This window comes from Labeo rohita, unplaced genomic scaffold (genome assembly GCF_022985175.1).
Source record: "Labeo rohita strain BAU-BD-2019 unplaced genomic scaffold, IGBB_LRoh.1.0 scaffold_994, whole genome shotgun sequence".
NCBI classification, from domain to species: domain Eukaryota; kingdom Metazoa; phylum Chordata; class Actinopteri; order Cypriniformes; family Cyprinidae; genus Labeo; species Labeo rohita.
This window is the reverse complement of record NW_026129958.1, coordinates 3,154-26,938: the sequence shown is the minus strand read 5'-3', so window position 1 is coordinate 26,938 and position 23,785 is coordinate 3,154. Positions and strand designations below refer to the sequence as shown.

Below are 23,785 nucleotides of genomic sequence, written 5' to 3'. Positions count from 1 at the left end.
GCTCGTTTCCCTTGGCTGTCTGAGCAGGTTTAGTGATGGGTCGTTCTTGAACGATTCGTTCATTTTGAACGAATCTTTAATGTGACTCGGGACAAACGAGTCGTCTCGGGGAGTGATTCGTTCAGTCGCGCATGCGCAACATCCTATTAGGTCCTGTTCTGGAATTAGTTCAACTGTTTTAGAGTCGTTCGTTCACCTTATGGGGCTGTCACGTGATGAACGAACGACTCAAACCCGAGGACTCAAGAAATGAACTAATCAATTCTCTTTCCGGCTCAGGCTGCATAGGTTAACATTACGGGGATGTCACGTGATGAACGAACGACTCAAACCCGAAGACTCAAAAGATGAACTAATCAATTCTCTTTCCGGCTCAGACTGTGTTGTTTAGCTAATTGGGCTGTCAGGTGATGAACGAACGACTCAAACCCGAAAACTTGTCAGATAAGAGGTGAGGTGAGCGAATCATAGACTAAAGACCCAGGTAAACAACGAATTAATATTTTCTGTTTCTTATAGCATTATAGTTTTGTTTTGTTTGTAGTGTGATCAACGTTTGTGTAAGCAGTAGATGTGTTAGGGAAGTAAAACGTAACATTTTAATTATATTTTGCTAAAATGAACAAAATGAACGAAATGACTCGAAAAAAGATTCGTTCATTGATCCGAACATCCCATCACTAAGCAGGTTAGTAAAGAAAAGTGAAAGAATGTGTTCCTGGTTCAAACATAAGGGTCAAGTTATTTAATGATTGCTTATTTTTCTACTATGTTTCTGTGATTAAATCTGCTTTTAGAATGCAGTCCAGTAAAGCACACCATCCAGAGAAACATCCAGACCAGTGGAGAGAACTGCTGAACAGTCCAGACCAGGAGCTGAGCTGCTGAGTGTTGAATACCAGAAAATGGAAATAATGATGCTTGTCCATGAAAATAAACATCTTTACTACTACAGCACACTTTCTCTTACTGCAAATTTGATTGGTCTTTGTATATTTGAATACTTATTTAACTATTCAATTAATCAACACATTTAATTAAGATTTTCTGCAAAATGCAATCGCTTACAGCATTTATATAAATAAATAATATATAATTATAAATAAATTTAGCAGAAAATCTTAATTAAATGTGTTGATTAAATGTAAAAAATTAATTTAAATTTACTGGTACTACTGCCTTAACAATGACACTCCCAATGGATAAGATGAGGATAATTTAATAGCATTTAATAGAGCCGTGTAATGACGTATAAATAATGAATATCAAAAAATAGTCTGATTGACTGTTTAATATACAACACATGACTTATTTTGGCATACAAACAACCAATTTGTAACCAAAGACTAGGCTATGTAAAATGTGAATTAACTTTTATTAGTAACTTTGGTAAGTTTCAGATTTCAATTCATAAATAACATCGATGGAGGGGGGCCCAAAAAATGCAGCCTGCCTAGTGTAGTCCATTTATTTAATCCGGCTCTGGTGATTGGGCAAAGGCAGGAAAAACGTCTGATGAGGAGATTGTGAACACGGAAAACAAGCTGGAGGAAATAAACTGGAGTATCATCGCAGGAGAATAGTCCAGAAGATGGCGGTAATGAAACACTCTTGGATGCAAACCGCCGTTAAACACCAAAGAAGAAGAAGAAGAAGAAGGCGACGCCCCAAACGTCACCTCCAAAAATGCAAAAGAGTGCTACACTATCATTATCTCACGATAAACAGAAATAAAACATTAGCTAACGACATGTGTAGGAGCCATACATCGGGTTTATTAGTCTCTTGTGATATTTCTTATTTTCTTCTATACTGTTGTGTATGTGCACGTGTGGTGTGACGTCATTTGTAACTATGGCACCGTGAGGGGGTGTGGTGTTTATATTAGTGTGTGTGTTCACCTGTGGGACATGGCGGGTTGTTTGGAGCATGGCTGCAGGGTGAGCATGGGGAAAAACTTTCTTTTGACCGTCACTACTGTCAATGACGTTACTACCATCATCATCTGTTTCTATGCGCTGTTTGATGTATCTTCCCTTGACTGAATGCATCTACCAAAGTAAGTGATTGGTGTTTGTTCTTCTGCTGGTGAAACGGAGTAATAAAAATAACATCAGATGTAATGCTTCATTATGACGCGTCTTCAGTATAACCTCCTCGTGTCTTAGCCTGCTGCGGCTTTTATATTGTTATTTGACTATACGCCGCTACAACATGATATCATGTAAGTTGGCACAACTTCTTTTTGTCTTGCCTCCAGGATCCACAGAAATGATTCGTATGACTTTATTTTGGCTTGTGTTCAGCTTCCGGTGATCGCAGCGCAGAAATTGGCGGATAAATCTGCGCCATGGCTTCGTCCAGCGGCCCAACAGAGGCAGCAGGTAACTTTCTGCCTTCAGGAAGAATTTCAGACTAACTTTGATTGAAATTAATATCTTCACTAATCACATAAGTGTGAGTTTTCTCCAGAGTTTTCCTTCTGTTTTACTTTCGATTTCATCGCGTAATTCCTTCGAAAGGGCCTGTTTTTACTTGAGCTTTCCTTCATCGTTCCTTCAACAGCGTGTTGTTAGGTGTTTGTTTAAATACTTGTTAGAGGAGCCTGCACAGCAACTGCAAAGATCTGAAGTGAAATATTGTTGTTTAATAATACTATTAAAACTGTTGTAAGCTCTTAAGAAAAATATTTCCAAACACTACAAATTAGGGTTCATCGTCTAGTAGTTTGCATCTGATGTCCCTAGAAAGGCTTTTCCAAAAAAAAAAAAAAAAGATCAATACATACATACATAACCAAAATAATTGTAAGAAAAATAAATGTCTATACCTGAAAACGAATGTAACAAATCCTTATACTGTATCCTCATATATTACAAACAGATTATAAAACAACCACACTTTATGGACTCTCCCAAACTCTTCTTACTTCTGTAAGACCTCTGCTAAAGATCTCTGCCCATATTTTATCAAGCTTCTCAAACTGACATTTTAGTCTTAGTGCTGAGAATTCATGAAATGTACTCCTACTTTCAAACACAAGTATAAAAGCAAGTTATTTTTGTGTCTGATTCGCTAATACTGTTAAAAACACACAATGACTACATATACACTCAGTAGGTTATGACTAAGGTAAACAGTAAAAGTAAGCTGGGGACCAGAAACTGTTTGATTACCCACATTCTTCAAAGTAAGTTTTATGTTTAACAGAAAAAAATAAACTCATTCGAGTTTTAATAAAACTCATAAGTTAGTAAGTGATGACAGAATTGTAATTTTTGGGTGATGATAGGCTAATAAAACTAAACAAAAAGAAACATCACTCACTGCTCTTGACTGAGTCAGTGTATAATTTATTTACATAGTGTATATTGTTTTATTTTTCTTTTTGTTAATTTCCTGAATGCTACTGTTAAATACACCTACTGTACCTGAAAATGAAAGCACTGTTTGTTTTATTGATGTATTATGTGTATTTGTAACATGTAGCCTATCTTTGTTCTTATTTATTAATAACAAAGATAAACTAATGACAATGACTTTTATCTTCACCCACTTTGGCCTAAACATATTCTGTTTATTTTATTTTTTGTTATCTGGTAAGGCTTTGGTTTTAAAATGGGGATTTGTTTGGCTGTACTGCTCAGACAACTCACAAAATAGTGAAACCAATATTTGTGATAAGAAGATTTGTGATAAAATTCGTGAATTGTGATATTGCTGAAAAAAAAAATAAATAAAAAATAAAAATCGTGTGTCATAACACAGAATCAGAACGTAAACTATTTAGATGCACGCTGCGTTTATTTACACGTTTTCCCACATATGTGGGAAACATATAGTGAACATGCACTGCAAGTGACACTTAACCTGCATTTTAAAATCTTAATTTAAATGTGGCAACATTTTTATTTTTAAACATTTATTTGAATATGGGAACATAAGATCACGCTCTACAATATTTCTATGAACAAATCTCTGACAGAGACTCCTCCCCCCTGTCAGCCAATCACTGCGTATAAATAAAGGGTTCTGTTACTACATGTAAAGAACCATATTTTTTAGAGAGTAGTATTGTGTATATGGGGAAAATATTCTGTATTACGTTAGGAATTAAACTAGACTTGCATTTAATCAAAAGGCTGTGGCCACTGACGGCCACTTGTGATTATTTTAATTAGCAAAATAAAGAAACTGAATTAAATGATTTCCTTCTCTTTATAGGAAGAAGGGGCAGCTTTATTTTTGATCAACCAAACAGTGAGTATAAACTAGGGATGTTAACCGATGACCGTTTGACCGGTGGTTGACCGTATCAACGTTAACCGGTCAAAGTTGTCGGTAGTCGGTTAAAAAAAAAAGTGATATCTAAATTAGGCTATTATAGACAGTGGACTATACGCTACTACAGTTAGCCATCTCATTCCTCATCTTTTTGTGTTAAGTGAACAAATTATCCCTCACACTCAATTTTTCATAACTCGCCTGTTTGTACTTAATAAACCAATAAAAACATTTGGCGCGAGGTCACAGCGTTTGGGTTCGCGCGCTCACAAGGTTTGCGAAAAGTAAAGGCAACAGGCTAAAACACTCGAGGTTAGAGCCAGGGCAGACGACAGGATGAAGCGTGCAAAGAAAAGTAGTGTGTGGGACCATTTCACCAAAAAGAATGAGACAGATGTAAGTTGCAACTTGTGTGATACAGTGCTTAAATATAGTAGCAGCACATCATCTATGATGTATCACCTGAAAACGCAACACCCGCAAGCCTCTTCGGGTGAGAAAGGTAGCCAAAGCCAACCTACCGTGTCATCTATGCTAGCAGGTAGGAAATGTGACAAACAGCGCTCAGAGACTATTACCCAAAAGATATGCGGAATGGTTGAAAAAGACATGCTGCCCCTTGACTTTGTAAGCGGTGAGGGCTTTCTAGAGCTTATACAATTCCTTGAACCCAACTACACAGTCCCATCTCGACAGACCATAACCACACGCATTGAAGAGCGCTTTGTCAAGAAAAAAGATGAGCTCAAAGCGCGCCTGTATCGTGCCAGATGTGTGGCCATCACGACAGACTGCTGGACAGCACTAACCACAGAGAGTTATGTGACAATCACCTGCCACTGGACTGACAAGGACTGGCAGGTTAAATCAGCAGTATTCCTCACGAAAAGTATGCCAGGCAGACACACCGCCGACAACCTGGCTGCAACACTAAACGAAGCGGTAGATGCCTGGGGAATGACAGGGAAAGTGGTCGCATGTGTCCACGACAATGCGAACAACATAGTGGCTCCCAACATTCCTGAAAGGGTGGACTGGGTATCAGTTGCGTGTTTCGCCCATACACTACAACTGGCGATCAATGACGCATTTAAGCAGTTTGTGTATAAAGTTATATCTGCAGCCGGAAAACTAGTTCGCCATTTCAATCACAGCACTGTAGCCTGCAAAGCCCTCGAGGCCAAACAAGAACAGATGCAGCTCCCCAAACACAAGCTCATCCAGTCCTGCAAAACTAGATGGAATTCGGTGTTCGACATGTTTGAGAGGCTTCTCGAACAGCGATGGGCAGTGACAGCCGTCTTGTCCGACCGCACCGTCACAAAGCTGCAGGATGCCAGAATTCTCGAGATCAAGGACGAATACTGGGCAATAATGGCTGATCTTAAACCTGTCCTGGAAACCCTCAAATGCGCAACCACTATCATGTCTTCTGAGAAGACCGTGTCGATCTCCCACATCTACCCCATCACCTTCAGCATCATTAATAAGCACATGGCCATCGCTACTAATGACAGGCCTCGGGTAGCAGAGTTCAAGGCCAAGGTTCGACAGTCATTGAGTGAACGCATGGAGGTAAGTTATAATTTTGTGTTTAGGAGTAATTTAGGCCATCCTTAAAAATATTCTTGTTTGCCGTAACCCAACCGACCCTGTCAATTTAGGACCGACCGTCCGACCCAAATTTTTTTCTCCCTTTTAGTCCGACCGACTTGCCGCTTGTTATAATAATACTTATGTGTTGTAACGAAAAAACGATTTAGTTTCATATTCATGTTTAAATAAAATATATATTTTTCTAAATTTCATGTTGATTATAAGAAAAGTGAAAAGCAGGAATAAGATAAGATGATCCCGAAAATATCGGGAGACAAATGGAGTGGGCAGATGATTTTGACCACTTCATTAAGTCTGTTTTTGTAGAAAGCCTGTCTTTAAAGTGAATTTCGTTTTATATTAATTGTATCTTAATTTTAACCAATGTTTCATCAACAAATTTCCGGGATTTAATAAGAGGTAGGCTAAAGCACGGAGTCGCCGGTGCGTGAACTGGAGCTGGTCTCTTAAATCAACCGAAACTCAGCGTATACTTGCCTCACAGACCTAAGACACACACATATATATAGATATAGAAAGCATGAAATGTACACTTTTAAACAGAACAATTCACTGCTCTCTGCTTATGTATTGTAATGAAATGTGCATTTCTCTCTGGTGCATTAACTGGTCATAAATTGAGCAAAATTTTACTTTTTTTTTTTTTTTTTTTTTTTTTACATTGAATCTTGAAAAAAATATAGACCGACCTACCTTTTTTTTTTTTTTTTTTTTTTAGGCTGTTGCGGCAAACCAAAATATTTTTAAAAATGGCCTTATAGTACACTAGGCTACACATAGTCAGGCTATAGGCCTATTGGGCGTTATATAGGCTACAATTCGAAATATCAAGTGTTATGAATTAATTAATTAATTATAGACATTAATTCAGCTGTGTTGTTCGTCACAGGTTGACTACAACGAACGCTTGGTTTCAATGCCAGCGGTGATCGCCTCTGCCCTGGATCCTCGACATAAACACCTACCGTTTTTATCAAGAGAAAAAACAAAGGCAGTGCTTGATAAACTCAAGGAACTCTGTGCTGACATGGAGCATGCAGCTATTGAGAAGGAGGACATGGGTGAGGAAGAAGAGCCTGGTGCTGCAGGAGGAGATGATGATGCTGCTGTGACAGCGGGTCCATCCAGTGGAGCCAGCCACAAGGAGAATGCAATGAGTCTGCTACTGGGAGATGATTACAGCGCAGCCGATGCCACGGATCCACAGAAATGGAAGTGCATACGTATGTGAAAGCAATAGTTGCCCCCTGGAGGGCAAACCAGACGCGCTTTCCCAGATTGGCAAGATTGGCGCAGCGCTACCTTTGCATCCCCGGGACTTCTGTTCCATCAGAGAGGGTTTTCTCCGCTGCGGGACTTGTGGTTAATCGACTGCGTACCCACTTGACCCCAGAGCACGTAGACATGCTTGTGTTCTTGAATAAAAATAAGTGATTGACTCGGAGTGGGGTAGGCCAATATTTTCTGTTATGTAAGATTGGTTGGGGCCCAACACTTGACATCTGAGAAAAATAAGTTAAGGCGTCTTTTACGCATTCAGTCTATTTTGGCCACAGTATTCTCTATTTAACTTGTTTTTCGTTAATTTATTTTCCAAGAATAACTAATGGCCAAACCGTTGTGTTATGTTTTAATAATTAGCACCCTTAACACCTGTCTGTGAGCTGTTTGTTGGCTACAGTATTCTCATTCATAGATTCTAATAATTTTTTGTTTATTTAATGTTATTCTTAAGAATAGCTGTAGGTTTTTGTCTGTTATGGTTTAGGAGATGTTGCCCTTAACAGAAGTTGACACTTGTCTTTTTGAAAAATAAAAAAATAATATTAATTATACAACAGAGTTGTCCTGTCCGTTATTAGAAGGCACACAGTGAGTTAGACCTGCCTTGGCCGGTGCGTCTTTTACGCATTCTGAAAGTGCCTGTTTCATCCATTGGTTTTATCATGTTGCAGTCTATTAGGCAACATGCCGCATAAGATGGGCTTAGATTTGGAAATACATTACATCTACATTTCAGTGGTAACCGATAAGGTGATGATGATCATCATCTTTCTTTATTATGGTTAGCACTACCTCAACTAAAGCGGCGTCTCTTCGGAGCTGTCATTTTCTTAAATGAGCCGTGGCAATGTTTCAAATGAGCTTCTAACCTAGACAAACGCCTTTATTTTCAAAGCGATCACCTTGTACCCAAACCATTTGAAACTAAGGAGCCATTTGTCCTACGATTACATACAACAAGCTCTTCGGCGCCGCGTTTGCGGGACTCATGTTTCGCGCTGTAGGGGATTTTAAAAAAGTGACGTGAGTGGCAGTGTGTGTGTGTGTGTGTGTGTGAGTGCGTGTGTGTGTGTGTGTGTGTGTGTGTGTGTGTGTGTGTGTGTGTGTGTGTGTGTGTGTGTGCGGGAGGCAGAGCGGCAGAGAGATGCGACAGAGTTGCGAAATTGCAGGCGCGGCTCGAAATGGCTGTTATTTCAAATAGCGTACCATATTTTAAACTAATCGGTTAACCGGTTTCAACTGGCTAATGAGGCTCGGTGGTCGGTCAAGAAATTTTTTAGTTTTCGCCATCCCTAGTATAAACATTCACAAATCACTTGATGCTCAATCGGTCTATTTTAGCAGTCTATTGATGAACTTGTCTTATTTGTTTCACTGTTTTTCAGTGTCTATGAGACTGGTGCTGGTGGGAATGACCGGAGCAGGTAAAAGGTCCTCTGGAAACACCATCCTGGGCAGAAAAGCCTTCAGAGTCGCCAAAAGCCCTTCATCTGTAACTAAAGAGTGCTCGAAAGAGACAGAAAATGTGGCTGGAAGAGAAGTCGCGGTAGTAGATACACCGGGCATGTTTGACACTGACATTACAGAGGAGGAGCTTCTGAAACAGAAGATCAGTAAGTGTATAAACATGACGGCACCTGGACCTCACGCCATCATCCTGGTCATTAAACTGGAAACGTTCACTGAAGAAGAGAGACTCTCAGTGGAGAAGATCAGAGCCGTATTTGGAGAAGAAGCAGATAAACACACAATCGTCCTCTTCACTCACGGTGACGAACTGACCGGCTCCGTTGAAGAATTCACTGAAGCCAACGAGGCTCTGAAGGAAATCCTGAGTCGCTGTGGAGGAGGATATCACGTCTTCAATAATAAAGACGTGGAGGATCAGAGTCAGGTCTTGGAGTTCCTGCAGAAAGTAGACGCTGTAGTCGCCGCTAATGGAGGTGAATATTACACCAGCGACTCTTACCAGGACGTGGAGAACATGATGAAAACTAAACCAGAGCAACTGAAGAAGCTGTATGAGAAGAAATTACAAGACATAGAGAGACAACTGGAGGTCAGATTTGCTGAAGAGATGAAGAAACTACAAGAGAGAATAGAGACACTGACAGTATCTGAGCAAGAGAAAGAAGAGAAGATCAAAGAACTGGAACGACTGAACAAATGTGAAATGACTGAGTACAAACGATATTATAAATCTAAGATCAGAGAGGCCAGACAGGAGGCAGAACAGACCTATACCCATCCGAATATAATAAAAAAGATCTTTCAGAAGTTTCTCAAAATCAAATCTTAATCACCTTCTCACAATATGTATATCTATACATGTTAATGCCAGTCAAACACGTCTGAAGCAGCTGAACATCAAGGTGTTCAGGATTGCTGTTTAATTCCAGACAGGTGTGTTGGAGCAGCAGCTCTCAATAGGCAGGGTTGGAAACCCCTGCTGTACAGTATGTGTAACATTTGTAATATGTGTATATATGTACCATTGAACTAACATTTATCATATAATGTACCATTTATCTGTGTACTGCATAGAGTCTACAGCAGCGGTTCTCAATCACTTCAGAGGTTTGTTCTCTTTAATCGTAAGTGGACTGAACAGGATATTCCACCATGATGTTCCGTTTATAGAGCATTCATAGTGCTGAGACGCCAATTTACGTTGTATTGATTTATAGACGTATATTATGTCACACTTCATATTTCTCGAGGACTGGAATTGAGAACCAGTGGTCTACAGTAATCCCAATATTTCTTGTAAATAAGCATTTGTACTGTAAATAAAGAACTTGACAGTTGTTTTGTCATATTTGTTCTTGTAGGAGCATTTCTTCAATTATCTGAGAGTTTCATGTAGTGACAGAAATCATTAGCAGTAGGAATCACAAATAAGTTTATGTTTGATTACTTATTATCTTAAGTTTTAAACAAAACTTGTTCTTTTTTTTTTCTTTTTTTCTTTTATTTTTTTGGGAATACCCAAGTTTAAGCAAAAGGGTTTTAATATTATTGAGAATGAGAAAAACTAATAAACAACCAAACATTTACAAAGACATCTGTTACATGAGGAAGTGGATCATACTGTGTTCCAGTGTCAAGCAGCATTATGATTCAACATCTCAAGATCACGGTGCTTTTTCAATAGTAGTAAGGAGTTGGGTGTTATCGGTTTTCTTTTCAATATCTTAAAATAACTTGACTGAGAGCATAAAAAAAAATGTTCTTGAAGAATACCTGACAAGTGGATCCCAAGGAAGAAGCAACTTTGCTGAATTTAAGGAAGTTCATCTAAATATTACTGTTAAAGCCTCTTAGAAGGTAATCCTTGGGGAATACTCTGACATTCTTAATGAAATATCTGAAGACTACAGGGTTAATAAAGGGAATTTAGTTCGTGTTTTCTGTTTCCTTCTCACAATCTCCAGTCCGGTAGGTGGCGGTAGTGCATCTCTAAGTTGGCTGACACTCGACAATCAAACCAGAAGAAGACGCTGCGCAGACTTTTCTTCCCCTCGTCCATTTGTGTTTCCTATTCTAGGCCTTGCACCGTTTCACTTGAGGTGAAATTGAAACAGTTCAAAGATGAAATGAAGATTCATCTTTATGAATATCAACGATATTTTACTGTAAGGTAAGTGTAAAATAACGTTTTTCCACTAGCTCTTATTTTGACTTGTGTACATAAGGGTGAAGTCACGATATTGAATATATACACGAGCATGAAAAGCTACATTCACATTGTCAGTTTAAATCCGATCATTTATGTATGCGATTGGAATTGATCTAATGTTGTTGTTAGGCTACACTGTTCACGGTTGTTTACATCAGTGGCCCTCTTTCGATTTCTGGTTTATATCAAGGGCCTTCAACAGGGGATCTGCAGCAGATCCACCAAATAATGTTTGATCACAAATCATTCTGCCTTAAGGTTTAAAAAGGGGTAAAATGCATGATAGTTAGATTTAATCACCCTGAAACGAAAGCAAGTGTACCCTCGGTTGACAGTGATGTCATATGGACAGGAGACGGGTGTGTGTCCGTTCACCGTCAGACAGAAGAGAGGGAGAATACACAGCTGATATCGGTGCACTGCTGCTGCAGAACACGACTACTGTGAACATGTCAGATGTTCCTCATCATCCTCATCACTACAGCTCAGACAAACCAACCAGACATTTCAGGTCCTTCAGAACATAATGTGTACGTGTCAAAACCATCATTAAAATCCAGTCACTCTCATATTGGTTTTGATCAAAGGATGATTCTGATTCACAAAAACGCTTATAGGTGGACATGACACTCAACTTTGCAGAGGCAAGATGGCAGAAAGCACATCCTGATCCTGTTAGTTGTGAGTGTACAAACATGACAGTTTTGAATGTGTTACTCTTATCTCTATATGAAAAAAGTAAGACAATTTCCACAAAGACGTTAACAAGTAGTTAGTCATTGACTGTGTGATTCCGCCACATCCTGTGTTTTTTTTTTTTTTAACCTGTGACTAATCAACTAATGCAGTCTTAGTCACCTAAAACTCTTCTTGTCAGCTGATGGTCGACTATTAGGGGGGCAGCCCTAAACCTTAGTAATGGTTTACTCGACTGGCGAGAGCAGATGAATAATATTGTGGCACATGAGCATCCTTTATGTACACTTCATCAAGAGCATTTTCTCCCCTTGTTCCACATTTTAGAGACTGACGCTGATTAAAAGAGAAGTCCATTTCCAGAACAACAGTTTACAGATAATGTACTCACCCCCTTGTCATCCAAGATGTTCAAGAAATTATATTTTTTGAGGAAAATATTTCAGGATTTTTCTCCATATAATGGACTGATATGGTGCCCCGAGTTTGAACTTCCAAAATACAACGATTGGTTATGTTCATAAAAATGATACAATTTATATACTTTTTAATGTCAAACGCTCGTCTTGTCTTTCTCTCCCTGAACTCTGTGTATTCTGACTCAAGACAGTTAGTGTATGTCAAAAAACAGATTGTATGTACTCCGTCAACTTCAAAAATCATTTCAAAATCATCCTACATCGCTGCAGAAGAACAGACACAGTGTTTACAAAGTGAACATGCAAAGAAGATCAAACACCCTTAACAAAAAAGGTAAAACAGTGATAGAGGACGATTTTGAAGTTGAGGGAGAACATGAGATGGGAGTTTTTCCACATACACTGACATGAACCACAACAAAAACAGAGTTCAGGCAGAGCAAGACAAGACGAGCGTTTGACATTAAAAAGTATATAAATTGTATTATGTTTATGAAAATAACCAATCGTTTCAACCCTTCTTCAAACATTTGACGCCGCATTTAAACTACATTTTTGAAGTTCAAAATCGGGGCACCATATCAGTCCATTATATGGAGAAAAATCCTGAAATGTTTTCCTCAAAAAACATAATTTCTTTACGACTGAAGAAAGAAAGACATGAACATCTTGGATGACAAGGGGGTGAGTACATCTGTAAATTGTTGTTCTGGAAGTGGACTTCTCCTTTAAGCCCCACAAAAGCCATAATCATGTTATATAAAGCACCAACAGTTTTTGTGCATTATATTTCAGGTGTTCTGAAGCCGTTTAGTTAAATATGAGGTACAGATTTAAGTCAAGTTGACGTGAACTCGTCTCTCCGCTGAAGCTGTCATCCTACATTCAGTATTCAAACGGTGTGTCACATTCGTTACTACAGTCAAGATGATGAAACTCTCTCCAAGAGTGCACAGTAACTGTAAAACTGTTAAAAGAAAAGGCTCAATATTAAATAATCACACAAATTTATTAAAGGAGTCCTATTCTGCTCTTTAACAGAGTCTTGATTTAGTTTTGGGGGTGTACTAGAACATGCTTTCATGCTTGGTGGTTCAAAAAACGCATTATTTTTAACATAATTTGTGTTGTGATTGGTGAACAGCTTAGACGGTGTTTCAGTACTGACACGCCCCTTGACAAAGAAGCATGTTCAGTGTACAACTGTTAGCGCAAGCTAGAATAAAGTGATTCTGACCTTTTAAATATGGATATTTTTCTTACAAAAACGCATCGATTCACTACAGGAGGCCTTTATTAACCCCCCAGAGCCGTGTGAGGCACTTTTCAATATTACTCAGATTGCATTTGTCTGAAAGAAGGAAGTCGTATACACCTAGGATGTATGGAGGGTGAGTAAATAATACACTACAGTAGTGTTGAGTACTGTCATCAGCCTGCCAGATCACTAATACATGATATTATCGTGCTAATGTATTTAATTATTTACATACTTAGTTTCATTGCCCCAAACCAGTTCCAGCATAAGGCTAAAAGCAGCCTAACATTATCAAAGAACACCATCACTGATTAGCCTAGCCTAGTCTAGTGCAAGTTTATGCATTATAAAAAACACTTGTGTTATAAGTGAAGCTAACGTTATCTACACTGTATGATGAATAAATCTCTTACCACACACTGCACACGTCTGCGGCGTGTTACAGCTCTGAATCAGTGCTTGTTTATACCCTCGCTGCGCTGCAGTTCGTTGAAGTGGCTCTCTGCGCTGCATCGTTAGGCTAATCCCCCACCTCATCCCTACAACCTCCCCTAATAATTTGAATTAATTTAATGCTATTGTAATGGACTGCATTGTGACATCATTGTATGCGGAAAACAAACGTTGTAGTCCAAAGGAGCCGTTCGTTGTAGTTCTTGAAAAGAGATTTTTTTTTAAATGAAATATCTCCCTGGAGTAGACTTTGAGATTTGTTACTTTGTAGATCTTTTTTATGCCCAAACATACACACCACACACTGACTAAAGTTCAAAAAGTGAAAACGCATAATAGCACCCCTTTAAACTATGCATCAGTATCTCTCTCCTTTATGTTTTTAAGTTCTCTATGCTGGGTGCTGTGAGTCCATGTTCCCTTTAAGTGTTGTATAACACTTTTGTGCAGTGAAAGATCATTAATAGTCTTTTTTGTTTTGTTCTATTTGTCATATGTTGCTGCCTTCATTACTGTGCAGTAATGTCTTAATGTCTTATTTTTTTTTTTTTTTTAATTAATATGCATACTAGAATACACAAAATGCACATACAGATTAACAAATGTATAGGCTGGGAGTGATGAGTATTGTGGATGTTTAGAGTATTCATTTCTTTAAGCAATTTTTCTCTTTCCTTCCTCCTCCCCTACCGCTCCTGTTTCTCAATAATAATAACAATAATAATAATAATCCCTGCGTAGTTATAAAATTACATAATAGATTAAATAAATAGATTAAGAATATACCAAGATATATATCAATGTAAAATAGTTATGGGATCCAAACATTTCTTATTATTTTGTAGTTTAGGGCATCAATTCACTGTTAGGTATTTGATATAGTACACATAATAATATGGGATACAATATATAAAAAATAAATAAATAAATAAATAAATAAAAGATATCTAAATGTCTAGAAAGGAGAGGAGAGGTATGAATTGTAATGTAAATGTGTCCAATTGGTTTTTAGCTATAAAACGATTCTTGTTTGATCTACAACATTTTTTTTTTTTTTTTTTGTTCCAGTTAATTCTTCTGCTGTGCAAATACATCTTTGCAACCTTACATCTGAACCAAAATTGCAAAATTGCAGTTTCTTTGCTTTTTGTTTATAGTTGGAATCTCTGTTTGTCCGTACTGCCATCTTAAAAGTAGGAGTGTGAATCTTCACTGGTTTCACAATTCAGTTCAGTTACGATTTTCATTATCAACGCAATACCACTATGCATCACAATCTCAGTTTTCAATATTACTATATATATATATATATATATATATATATATATATATATATATATATAATTTATATATATAATTTATTTATTTAAAAGCAGGCTACTTTTTAAAACATATAGACAGCGGTACGCTAGCGTATGTACACCGTCGAACGCGTAGCCTTTCAGTGTAAACTCTATTTGATGTTGTGCGCGAACGCAGACAGTCAACACGTGCGCTGTAGAAAGCTTCATCCATTATTTTTCCACATTAAGTTATGACTGATATCTGATATTTCTGAACTCTATTAAGCCAAAGCTGGGCTGTCTCATATCCTCTCGCTCACAAGGGCTTGTCAGTGTGAGCGTCTGTTGTTGTTGCAGTCTTCTCTATTTTGTTGTTGTTCCGTCTCTTTACTTTTGTTTTCTATCGTGAACCAATTGGCCCGGACAGTGTTGCCTCCTGGTGGAACGACTGATTACTGCAAAATAACTTCATGCGCATGTGCGACCTGCGCATACAAAAATTGGGTGGTGCACGTACTGTTCCTATGACGAAATTCGCGTCACACGAACTTATGCTCGCTTCCCTCGCTAACGCGTAAAAAGTTTCTTTACTCTTACACTGAATGTAGTAGGCTGTTGTATATGGTGTTAAATTAATGTAATAAAGTTCTGTGTAACCAATTATTAACAGTTTTTTTTTTAATTATTAACCTTTAGGAATTAGGAAATCCCTTTAGGGGATCCAATCGTATCCCCTATCCAATCGTTCTTTTCATCTGCAACCCCCCCCCCCCCCTGAAAGCTGTAGAAAAGAAGCAAACAAACAAAGAGATTTTTCTGTTAAAATTAATACATGGAAGAAAAATTGTGTGAATATTCTGTTACTATTTTTTTTTTTAAATAATAATTGTAGTATTTTTAGGTGGTTAATCTTGTTGTAATATAATTTTTTTTTTTTAACATTTAATTGTTTTATTTATATATTTAAACACCTACATTATACTGTACTAAAGTAATACAAGAGATGTTAAACCGTACTTTTATTTTGACAGGTTGCCAGTTAGTTTCTGTGTGTACACAGTAAGATATGATGCTAATTTTCTCAAATGAAACGGTAAAATTGACATGAAGTGACTCTCACAGCAGCTCTGGAGATTACGTTCATGTCGTCATATAATGAGACGCAGAGGCCAAAAATCACTGCAAGCCTCACGTGTGTTTCGTTATTTGTGTAATAAACAAACCGTGCCATTCGTTCATTACAGAGCCAAGTGGAACATGGAGGATTCATATCTAAACCATGTTTTTGCGTTTCAGTATTCACAGACACTAGTCCGTATTGTGATTCCAATTAAGTGAGAGACCTAAACAATCAAAAATCAACAAATTCAGTGTCATTCCGCGCTATAGCGTAAATCCATTTTTATGACGTGGGTACAGACAGAATTGACATGCCATTGCGTAAATAAGATAATTAACATAAGACTATTTTGTTTGTTTAATAAAAGAACAAGGTATAGACCTGTTCTATATAGATCTGGTGCTATATAGAAAATAAAGTTTACTTGACCTTTAAGGGGGGCGGGGCACCCCCTTAATAAAATGGCAATTGTAATAATCAATAGATAATTAATATTCTTTTATTTATTTATTTATTTACAAAGTATGGTTCAGTAGGCTACTTTTTATTTTTATTATTATTATTAGTAGTAGTAGTAGTAGTAGTAGTAGAGCACTATTTTCTGTTCAGTATCCATTTTAAAAACTATCAGCCGATTAATCAGTATCGGCCAGTGTGGTTCAACATAGTTATCAGTAAAATACAATATCGGTTGACCTCTAATATAAAGTCTATTTTTAGGCTACTCATTTTTCATGAATGTATTTCACAACAATACAAAGAGCAATGTGTAACATTTTACCAGATTTAGAACACTTACTCACTTTTATTTGTCCCCCACTGTTTCACTAAATGTTTAGCGTAGTTTAATGTTTTATAAAATTGTGCACCCATGATTTTTCTAGAATAACTTTTGCTGCTAAATTATCCACTAACCAAATTTATAATAGTATTTTTTGTCAGAAATTATAGATTAAATATATTTTAGATTATATATTTATTTATTTGTTCTCAAACTGACATTTATACATGTACCTACACTTTTGAAACAGGTCCATTAGTACACTGAATTGTGAATGTTGACCATAAAATATGGCACATTTGTAGAAAATACACTTCAACTTCACAAACTAGCACAAAATTAAACAAAATTAAACATTTAGACATTTTACATAAAGAAAAAAGTGATGTTTTTTACATCAACATTTTCAGTAGGCACTGTATAATCACAGAAAGCCCAAGTTGGGTGAAATGACTCAATACTGCCCCGCTCCCCTTAATTTTGAATAACGCCAAAAATGGTCAGTTCTACAACAGATTAATTACAGCTTAAAACCAGCCTAAAATGTGACACAGTACATCTTTACTCATCAGTATCCTTCCTATCACTATCATCAGAGCCATCATCTCATGTTTCTCTTTCCTCCATTTCTTGGGAAAAAATTTGCACAATTTTGGCACCGAAATAAATCGGTGCAAGACTGTCTTGCAGACACACAGGAACATCTTTCAGTGTCACATTTGCCTTGCTTGCAACTGCAGTGGACTACCTGCAAGACACTTTCAGGGCAGGATTTCTAGTCATCCAGGTCACTGTTAACTCCCCATCCTCGAGGTGCCATCCATTGCCAATGGGTGAAGGGGCACACATTATACCTTTCAGAGAATGTGTCATTATGGTTGATTGGTAGTTTGCCCTTTTGCAGTGTTGGTACAGGGCGTCACTTGTCGGAGGCGTGGATCGTTCTGGCAAAGCTGACGATGCCATGCAGAATGCTTCGTATCTTGCATCGTTCACACTTTTGTCCGATGACTGGCAATATAGGTGACACACATATTTGCAAAGTACTTTAAAGGTAAACTGGTCCAGGTTAAAACTGCTACCCAGATTTGTAAACGCAGTCAGGCATTCCTTTTTCTCACAAGTAACAGAAAATGCCTTTCTTTTTCGTTTTCCATATGGCGGATGAGTCGCTCAGAAGTTCTTGTAGCTGACATCGAAGGTTGGCTCATTTCTGAAAAGAAACAAAAACATAAAAGACATTTTATGTGCTATAACTATTTCACAATAACTTCTAGTTTTGTAGTATATATTGTATACATATAGTGTTGTATAAATGGTGGCAAATGGAAAGAAATTGGAAATGTTTTTTTTTTATTATTATTATTATTTATTTTTTATTTTTATTTTTTTTACTCTTCAGAAAGAACATACATTGGTAAAATTAAAAAAATAATAATAATAATAAAAAATACCACTACACATTTTATCATATTGAATTACTGTGCCAAGAGGTGTGATTACACTGTACAGACTAAACTGACAATATACAGACTATGTAGATGATCAAGGCTTTACATTTAAAATGTCCAATAAACTAAAGGAATTACTAATTATTATTTGATAATGAAATATAATAACTCACTGTTTTCCCAGTAACTGTTGCAGTAGACTTTGTCAAGAACCTGGTGTACTGTCTGGAACAGGACTTGTGGTATCGCACCTCCAGAGACACACAGTCTTTGTCTTGAATATGCACAAGAATGCTAGTGTCTTCCTTCATCTCAGTTGCTTTCAGCAACTGGCCTATAAATAAAATATATACATATAATGAAATTAAGTAAAAACTTTTAAACATTTAAATTTAAACAATTTTGAGTGTTCTGGCTGTATGCAAAACAATGCAAATTTGGCCCTGACTGTACAATAAATATTAAATAATTGATGTGAAGTTAGCCATGGTATGCAGCATATGTCACAAAACTTCAAATTTCAAATGTGTGTGTGTGTATTTTGTTTGTTTTTACATACCTGCTGATCTGCTGCATTTCTGCCTGGGTAAGATAGTCCTTCTGGTGTTTGCCTGCCAGTACTTGTCCGTTTTCTTACAAATTATGCACAAGCTACTGGCAGGCCCGTCCTGGACATAAGTTTCTTTGTCTGACATTCAGTTGTTGAAGTACTACTTCCTGGTGACACAGACTGGATGCTGTGAGCATATTGAGCTTCAGGACGCTGTGTGACCCATTTCTCAGCCACATCCAAGCACTTTTTGTCAATAAAAATGCCTGTAGCAACTGAAATGAAATCCAGCATCTTCGGGAACATTGTCAAACTCGATTTCTACACAATGTTTGCATGTTTCTGCTATTGTGACTCTCACCCTGCAAGCCAAGCCACCGTTTGACGCTGTTTCTGAATGTATCCCACCATGTGCACGTAAAATCCTTTGTTTCTTCATTCTCTATGGACGTGAAATGCATATGAAGTTCTGATGCAAAAGCCTCTAAATCCATCTGACGTATTTCTTTAAAATGATCGTTTCTTTCTGGCTACTTTGTATAGGTTTCTATGTAAGTAGTGGTTCTTCTGATTGGGCTGAGTCTGAAATTTAGTGAGTTTTAAGTAAAAGTATTTGATGGACGTTAGGGATGCACCGAATATTCGGCCACCGGAAAAAAAGATTTTTATCACCGAAACAACACGGCCGAAACAGTATGTTGTGATGACGCAAACAGAAACCGCGGTCTGCATGTGCTTGTCTGAAGCAACATGTCTGCGGTGTGAGGTTGAGACGGACCACGGAGTGAAAACAATGAAAAGTAAGGTTACACTCAAGGGGCCGTTCACATATCGCGCCTAAAAACGCGTGGAAAACGCTAGGATTTGTTCTCCTTTCCAAAGCGCTCTGTAGCTTGCGCTCCCGTGGCGTCTGCCGTTGCTAAGCAACCATGACCCGCACTCTCAATGAAGACGCGGAAGTTTCAAAGGACAAACGAATTTCATGCGCTAAAAATCACTTGCTGTAGCTGCTAAATGTATTTAAAAATGTACAGCTATTATCAGCTGTTTCTCCATCTTGGCTGAGCTTTCAATGTTGTTAGGGAAAGGATTAAGCTAATTTGTTGACTCTTGTCACGTGACCCGCGGTGCGCTTGCAGCATTCTGATGTTTTCATCTTGATGCGGCGCGGACGCCCCCTGAAAAAAACGAGCGCGACGGACCGCGTCGCCTTTCTTTCGTTATGAGCGCGGCTGCCGCGCGTCTACAACTATAATAATGAACTTGAGCGCGCAAAAGACGCGATATGTGAACGGCCCCTTAGGCTACTATATATGTGACTATCAGATTGTAGCCATATTTCTGCTGGATATTTTAAACATTTGACAAAAAATTTTATTTATGCACTGGCCCTATTTAAATACACTCTCTCAAATCTTTCTCAAATGTCAGGCAGAGGACAAGCTCAACCTCAACAATTTATTCTTTGAAACTTTAATATTAATTTATGCAATTGCAATGCCTTGATTTTAGTAAGGTTAGTACACAGTCATAGCCACAAATGCAATGGTACTAATAACTGGCATAATTTCTTTCGGTGTTTCGGTTTTCGGCCTTGGTTTCCTCTTTTTTGGTTTTCGGTTTCAGCCAAGAATTTTCATTTCGGTGCATCCCTAATGGAAGTATAATATGTGGAGCATTCACTCAGTATCATTATCTCATTTTTGACTGAGATGACTTTTAGCTGGTTTTGCATCAAGCATTGCTTATAAACCTTTTTACTACGTTTTGAAGGAGGTCTGGCAGTAGTTTCCTCTTCTTTGCTACTTGATATTGACAACAAGGGTGCAGACATCTTGGACCCATGTTTACATGTCATTCCAAAGTGTGGCCAATGGTCTAGCGGGAAACGTGTGACACGAAGCCTCATCATTCACGATCAAAATGGAGAACTTTCATTTTCCTACTCAAAACAAATAGAATTAAATTAATGCTGCTTCACCGTACGGCCTACTAAAATAATCATTCATACAATTCGTTGAAGCGAATTACAAGGGTGTTCACAGTGGGCTGTGTTTATATTAATCATACAAGCATTCTGAGCCAAGGTGAAATGACATGACTCAGCCGAATGTAGAAATGCTCTTCAGCACTCCTCTTCATGAGCGTTTGAGTGTGCGGATAAAAACTAGATTAGAGCGCCATCTGCTGTTAATGTGACATGACATTATCAAGTATATAGCAACAACCAAACAAAACACCCTGACAGAGTGCACGCATATGTGACTATGTGAAGTCTTGTTTTAACTTGCGCCTACACATTTGGGTTCTTTCACAGCATGATTCAGTTGTAATGATACATGTATTCGTACCGAACCGTCACGGTATGGGCATCTCGGTTGGGTGCATGAGGCCTCACAACGAATACAAGCAATTCACCCTCAGTCCAGAAGGGGGCGCCCACAGTAATGCAACTCCGTTTGATAACCGACAGCAGAAGAACAGTGAATGCCGTGAGCTGCGCACTTGAAAACAAAGCCCACTAGACAGTGACCATGTGCTGACTCTGAACGCGTCTCTCACTGACAAAGGAGTATAACGTTACTTTTAAGGCTTGCGCACTCAACTGTCTGCGAAATTGAGCTTTGTGCTCTTGTATCCTACCTCTCTCAATCGGCACAAATACAAATATTCCATAATATTTTCATATTTACGATGCATCCAAAAGCTAAACTATTATTTATGTACATTACAGACTTTGTACTTCAGTCACGTTCTAACTGTGACACAGTGAGTCGGGCACGCTGATGTTTGGTTCACTGTGTTTTATTTTGATAAAGTACATTTTAGTCACCATATTGGCTGTTTTTGCTCCATTTTGCCAATGAAATTAATTCAAACCCACAGTAGTGTTTTGTGTCTGAGCTTCCTGAATGAATCAACTGTTTAAATGATCGGCTCAATCGCCGACTCGCTAACAGTGACTTGCTGCCACCTACTGGTGGTGTTAATTTCACATTTAAAGTATCTTTTCATTTTTTAAATAATTTCAAATATCAGTATTCAATGTTTTACATTTAAAATATCAAAACATTATTTCTGCATTTGTAAGTGCAGGTTAAATCATTCCATGTCCCTGTGAGCATGTGTAAATACATCTACATGCCATTTCCAATCTAACTTCTGCAAAGATGAATTTTGTTGATACTGATATTATGTTTAGTAACAGCCTAAATTTATTATTATTATAATGGACTAATTAAATTGTTCCTTTTCTTTCTTTTTTTTTTTTTTTGAACTACTTTTTTTTTTCTTCTTTTTTTCTTTTTTTGGCTAGTAGACGTTATGAATGGCTGGTAACTTTTAAATTTAGTAGCCATATTGGTTGGTGAGTGAAAAAGTTCATTTCAATCCCTGGTTGTATCCCTAGTAAGCAATAAGATTCATCTGCTGTGTACATTTTCATTTTTGTGTTGCAGCACTTTTTAGACCTTAAGGCCACATATTGAAAATGGCAGAAATGATCGAAGGTTTGAATCTGGTGTTACTGGGGAGAACAGGAATCGGGAAAAGTGCTTCAGGAAACGCAATACTGGGACGACAAGCTTTCAATTCAGTGAAGAGCTCTACTTCAGTCACACGAGACGTAGCTGCGGAATCTGGGACTGTCTGTGGACGACGGGTCACTGTTTATGACACACCAGGATTGTTTCACACCGTGATGAGTGATGATGAGATTCAGCAGGTATATAAAGATGTTCTCCGGAGATGTGAATCAGGTCCCTGTGTGTTTCTGCTGGTCATCAAAGCTGACAGATTCACTGGGAAAGAGAGGAAAACTGTGGAGAAGATTGAGGAGATACTGGGAGAAGAGCGCCTGGAAAAAACCTGGATTCTCTTCACCAGAGGAGACGAACTGGAGGAAGGAAACATGACAATAGAAGAATATATTAATCTGTCTGAGCCACTGAAGAGAGTCGTTCAGAAATATGGTCGGAGATACCATGTGTTCAACAACAAGACGAAAGGACAGAGCGAGCAAGTGAGAGTGCTACTTGTAAAAATTATCCAGAGCTTAAGAGGTGAGTGTTATTAAAATCATATAATAAAATGTTCCAGAAACTTTTATTTGAATAATGGATTACATTTATTAAGATCTGCATTGTTTTTGTTCACTGAATGGCTCTACAGCTACACAAGCCAAACTTGCAGTTTAATTAAGTCCACTGAACATCACGTGTTGGCTTATAGTTTACTTTGACTCCTTCGTCTGCCAGTTTTCCTTTTCCTCTAGCTCATCTCTGATTGAGGTTGCAACTTGCTGTCTTCACCTCTGCGTACGCTCTCGTTAACCTTTTTAGTTGGTTATAAAAGAATCAAACTCAGGAAACCAACTTTCACAATTGCTTATTAGTCATCTCTTAACTTAAACAAAGAAAATATTGCAAATACATTCTCTTATAATCATTCCGTTTCAAAATTATTTCATTTCACAATAAGTCAAGTATAGTACATTCAAGCATATATGCTACTAATCTTAAAGCAGGCAAATTATCTCAGCATTGAAGCAGGTAAACAGCAATATAATTTCCCATATCCAGAACACCCTTAACCCATGGGCAAACTCTGCTCTCCAGGGCCACTTTCCTGCAGAGTTTTGCTCCAACCAAAACTCACCTGCCTGTAGCCTTCTAGTATACAGGGTTTCCGCGGAGTCGTAAAAAGTCATAAAATGTCATCAATTTAATAATAAGGTCATAAAAAGTCATAAAAACGTCCGGATTTTCCATATAAGGTCCTAAATTACATTTAGCCAGGTCATAAATTACATTTAGCCATGTCTTAAATTGATATGATTTTTCATTCATTGGTTCAACCGTCGCCTTCCCACTGCTGGCGGCGGCATTCATTAGTTTCGCCGCTTGTAGTTC

The 23,785-nt window shown here is 37.9% G+C and overlaps 2 protein-coding genes across 2 annotated transcripts; both read left to right on the top strand.

The window, feature by feature from the left end:
* The first annotated feature begins 2,268 nt into the window (after window positions 1–2,268).
* Window positions 2,269–9,983, top strand: LOC127162639 (GTPase IMAP family member 7). Its single transcript, XM_051105436.1, has 3 exons — window positions 2,269–2,384; window positions 4,225–4,260; window positions 8,571–9,983. Exons 1-3 carry the CDS (start codon window positions 2,351–2,353, stop codon window positions 9,482–9,484), a joined length of 984 nt encoding a protein of 327 aa, XP_050961393.1. The 5' UTR covers window positions 2,269–2,350; the 3' UTR covers window positions 9,485–9,983.
* Window positions 9,984–10,698: 715 nt separating this feature from the next.
* LOC127162640 (GTPase IMAP family member 5-like) lies at window positions 10,699–22,936 on the top strand (the record flags this gene model as incomplete). Its single annotated transcript, XM_051105437.1, has 2 exons — window positions 10,699–10,825; window positions 22,334–22,936. A coding segment is annotated over exon 2 (571 nt), but the record flags the coding sequence as incomplete, so codon positions are not given.
* Between the last annotated feature and the right edge of the window lie 849 nt (window positions 22,937–23,785).

Bases quoted from the DNA above. Each gene is read 5' to 3' on its own strand.
- LOC127162639 (XM_051105436.1), top strand. From the start codon at position 2,351: ATGGCTTCGTCCAGCGGCCCAACAGAGGCAGCAG. The intron at 2,385-4,224 runs GTAACTTTCTGC...TTCTCTTTATAG, and splicing joins CGGCCCAACAGAGGCAGCAG to GAAGAAGGGGCAGCTTTATT. The intron at 4,261-8,570 runs GTGAGTATAAAC...ACTGTTTTTCAG, and splicing joins TATTTTTGATCAACCAAACA to TGTCTATGAGACTGGTGCTG.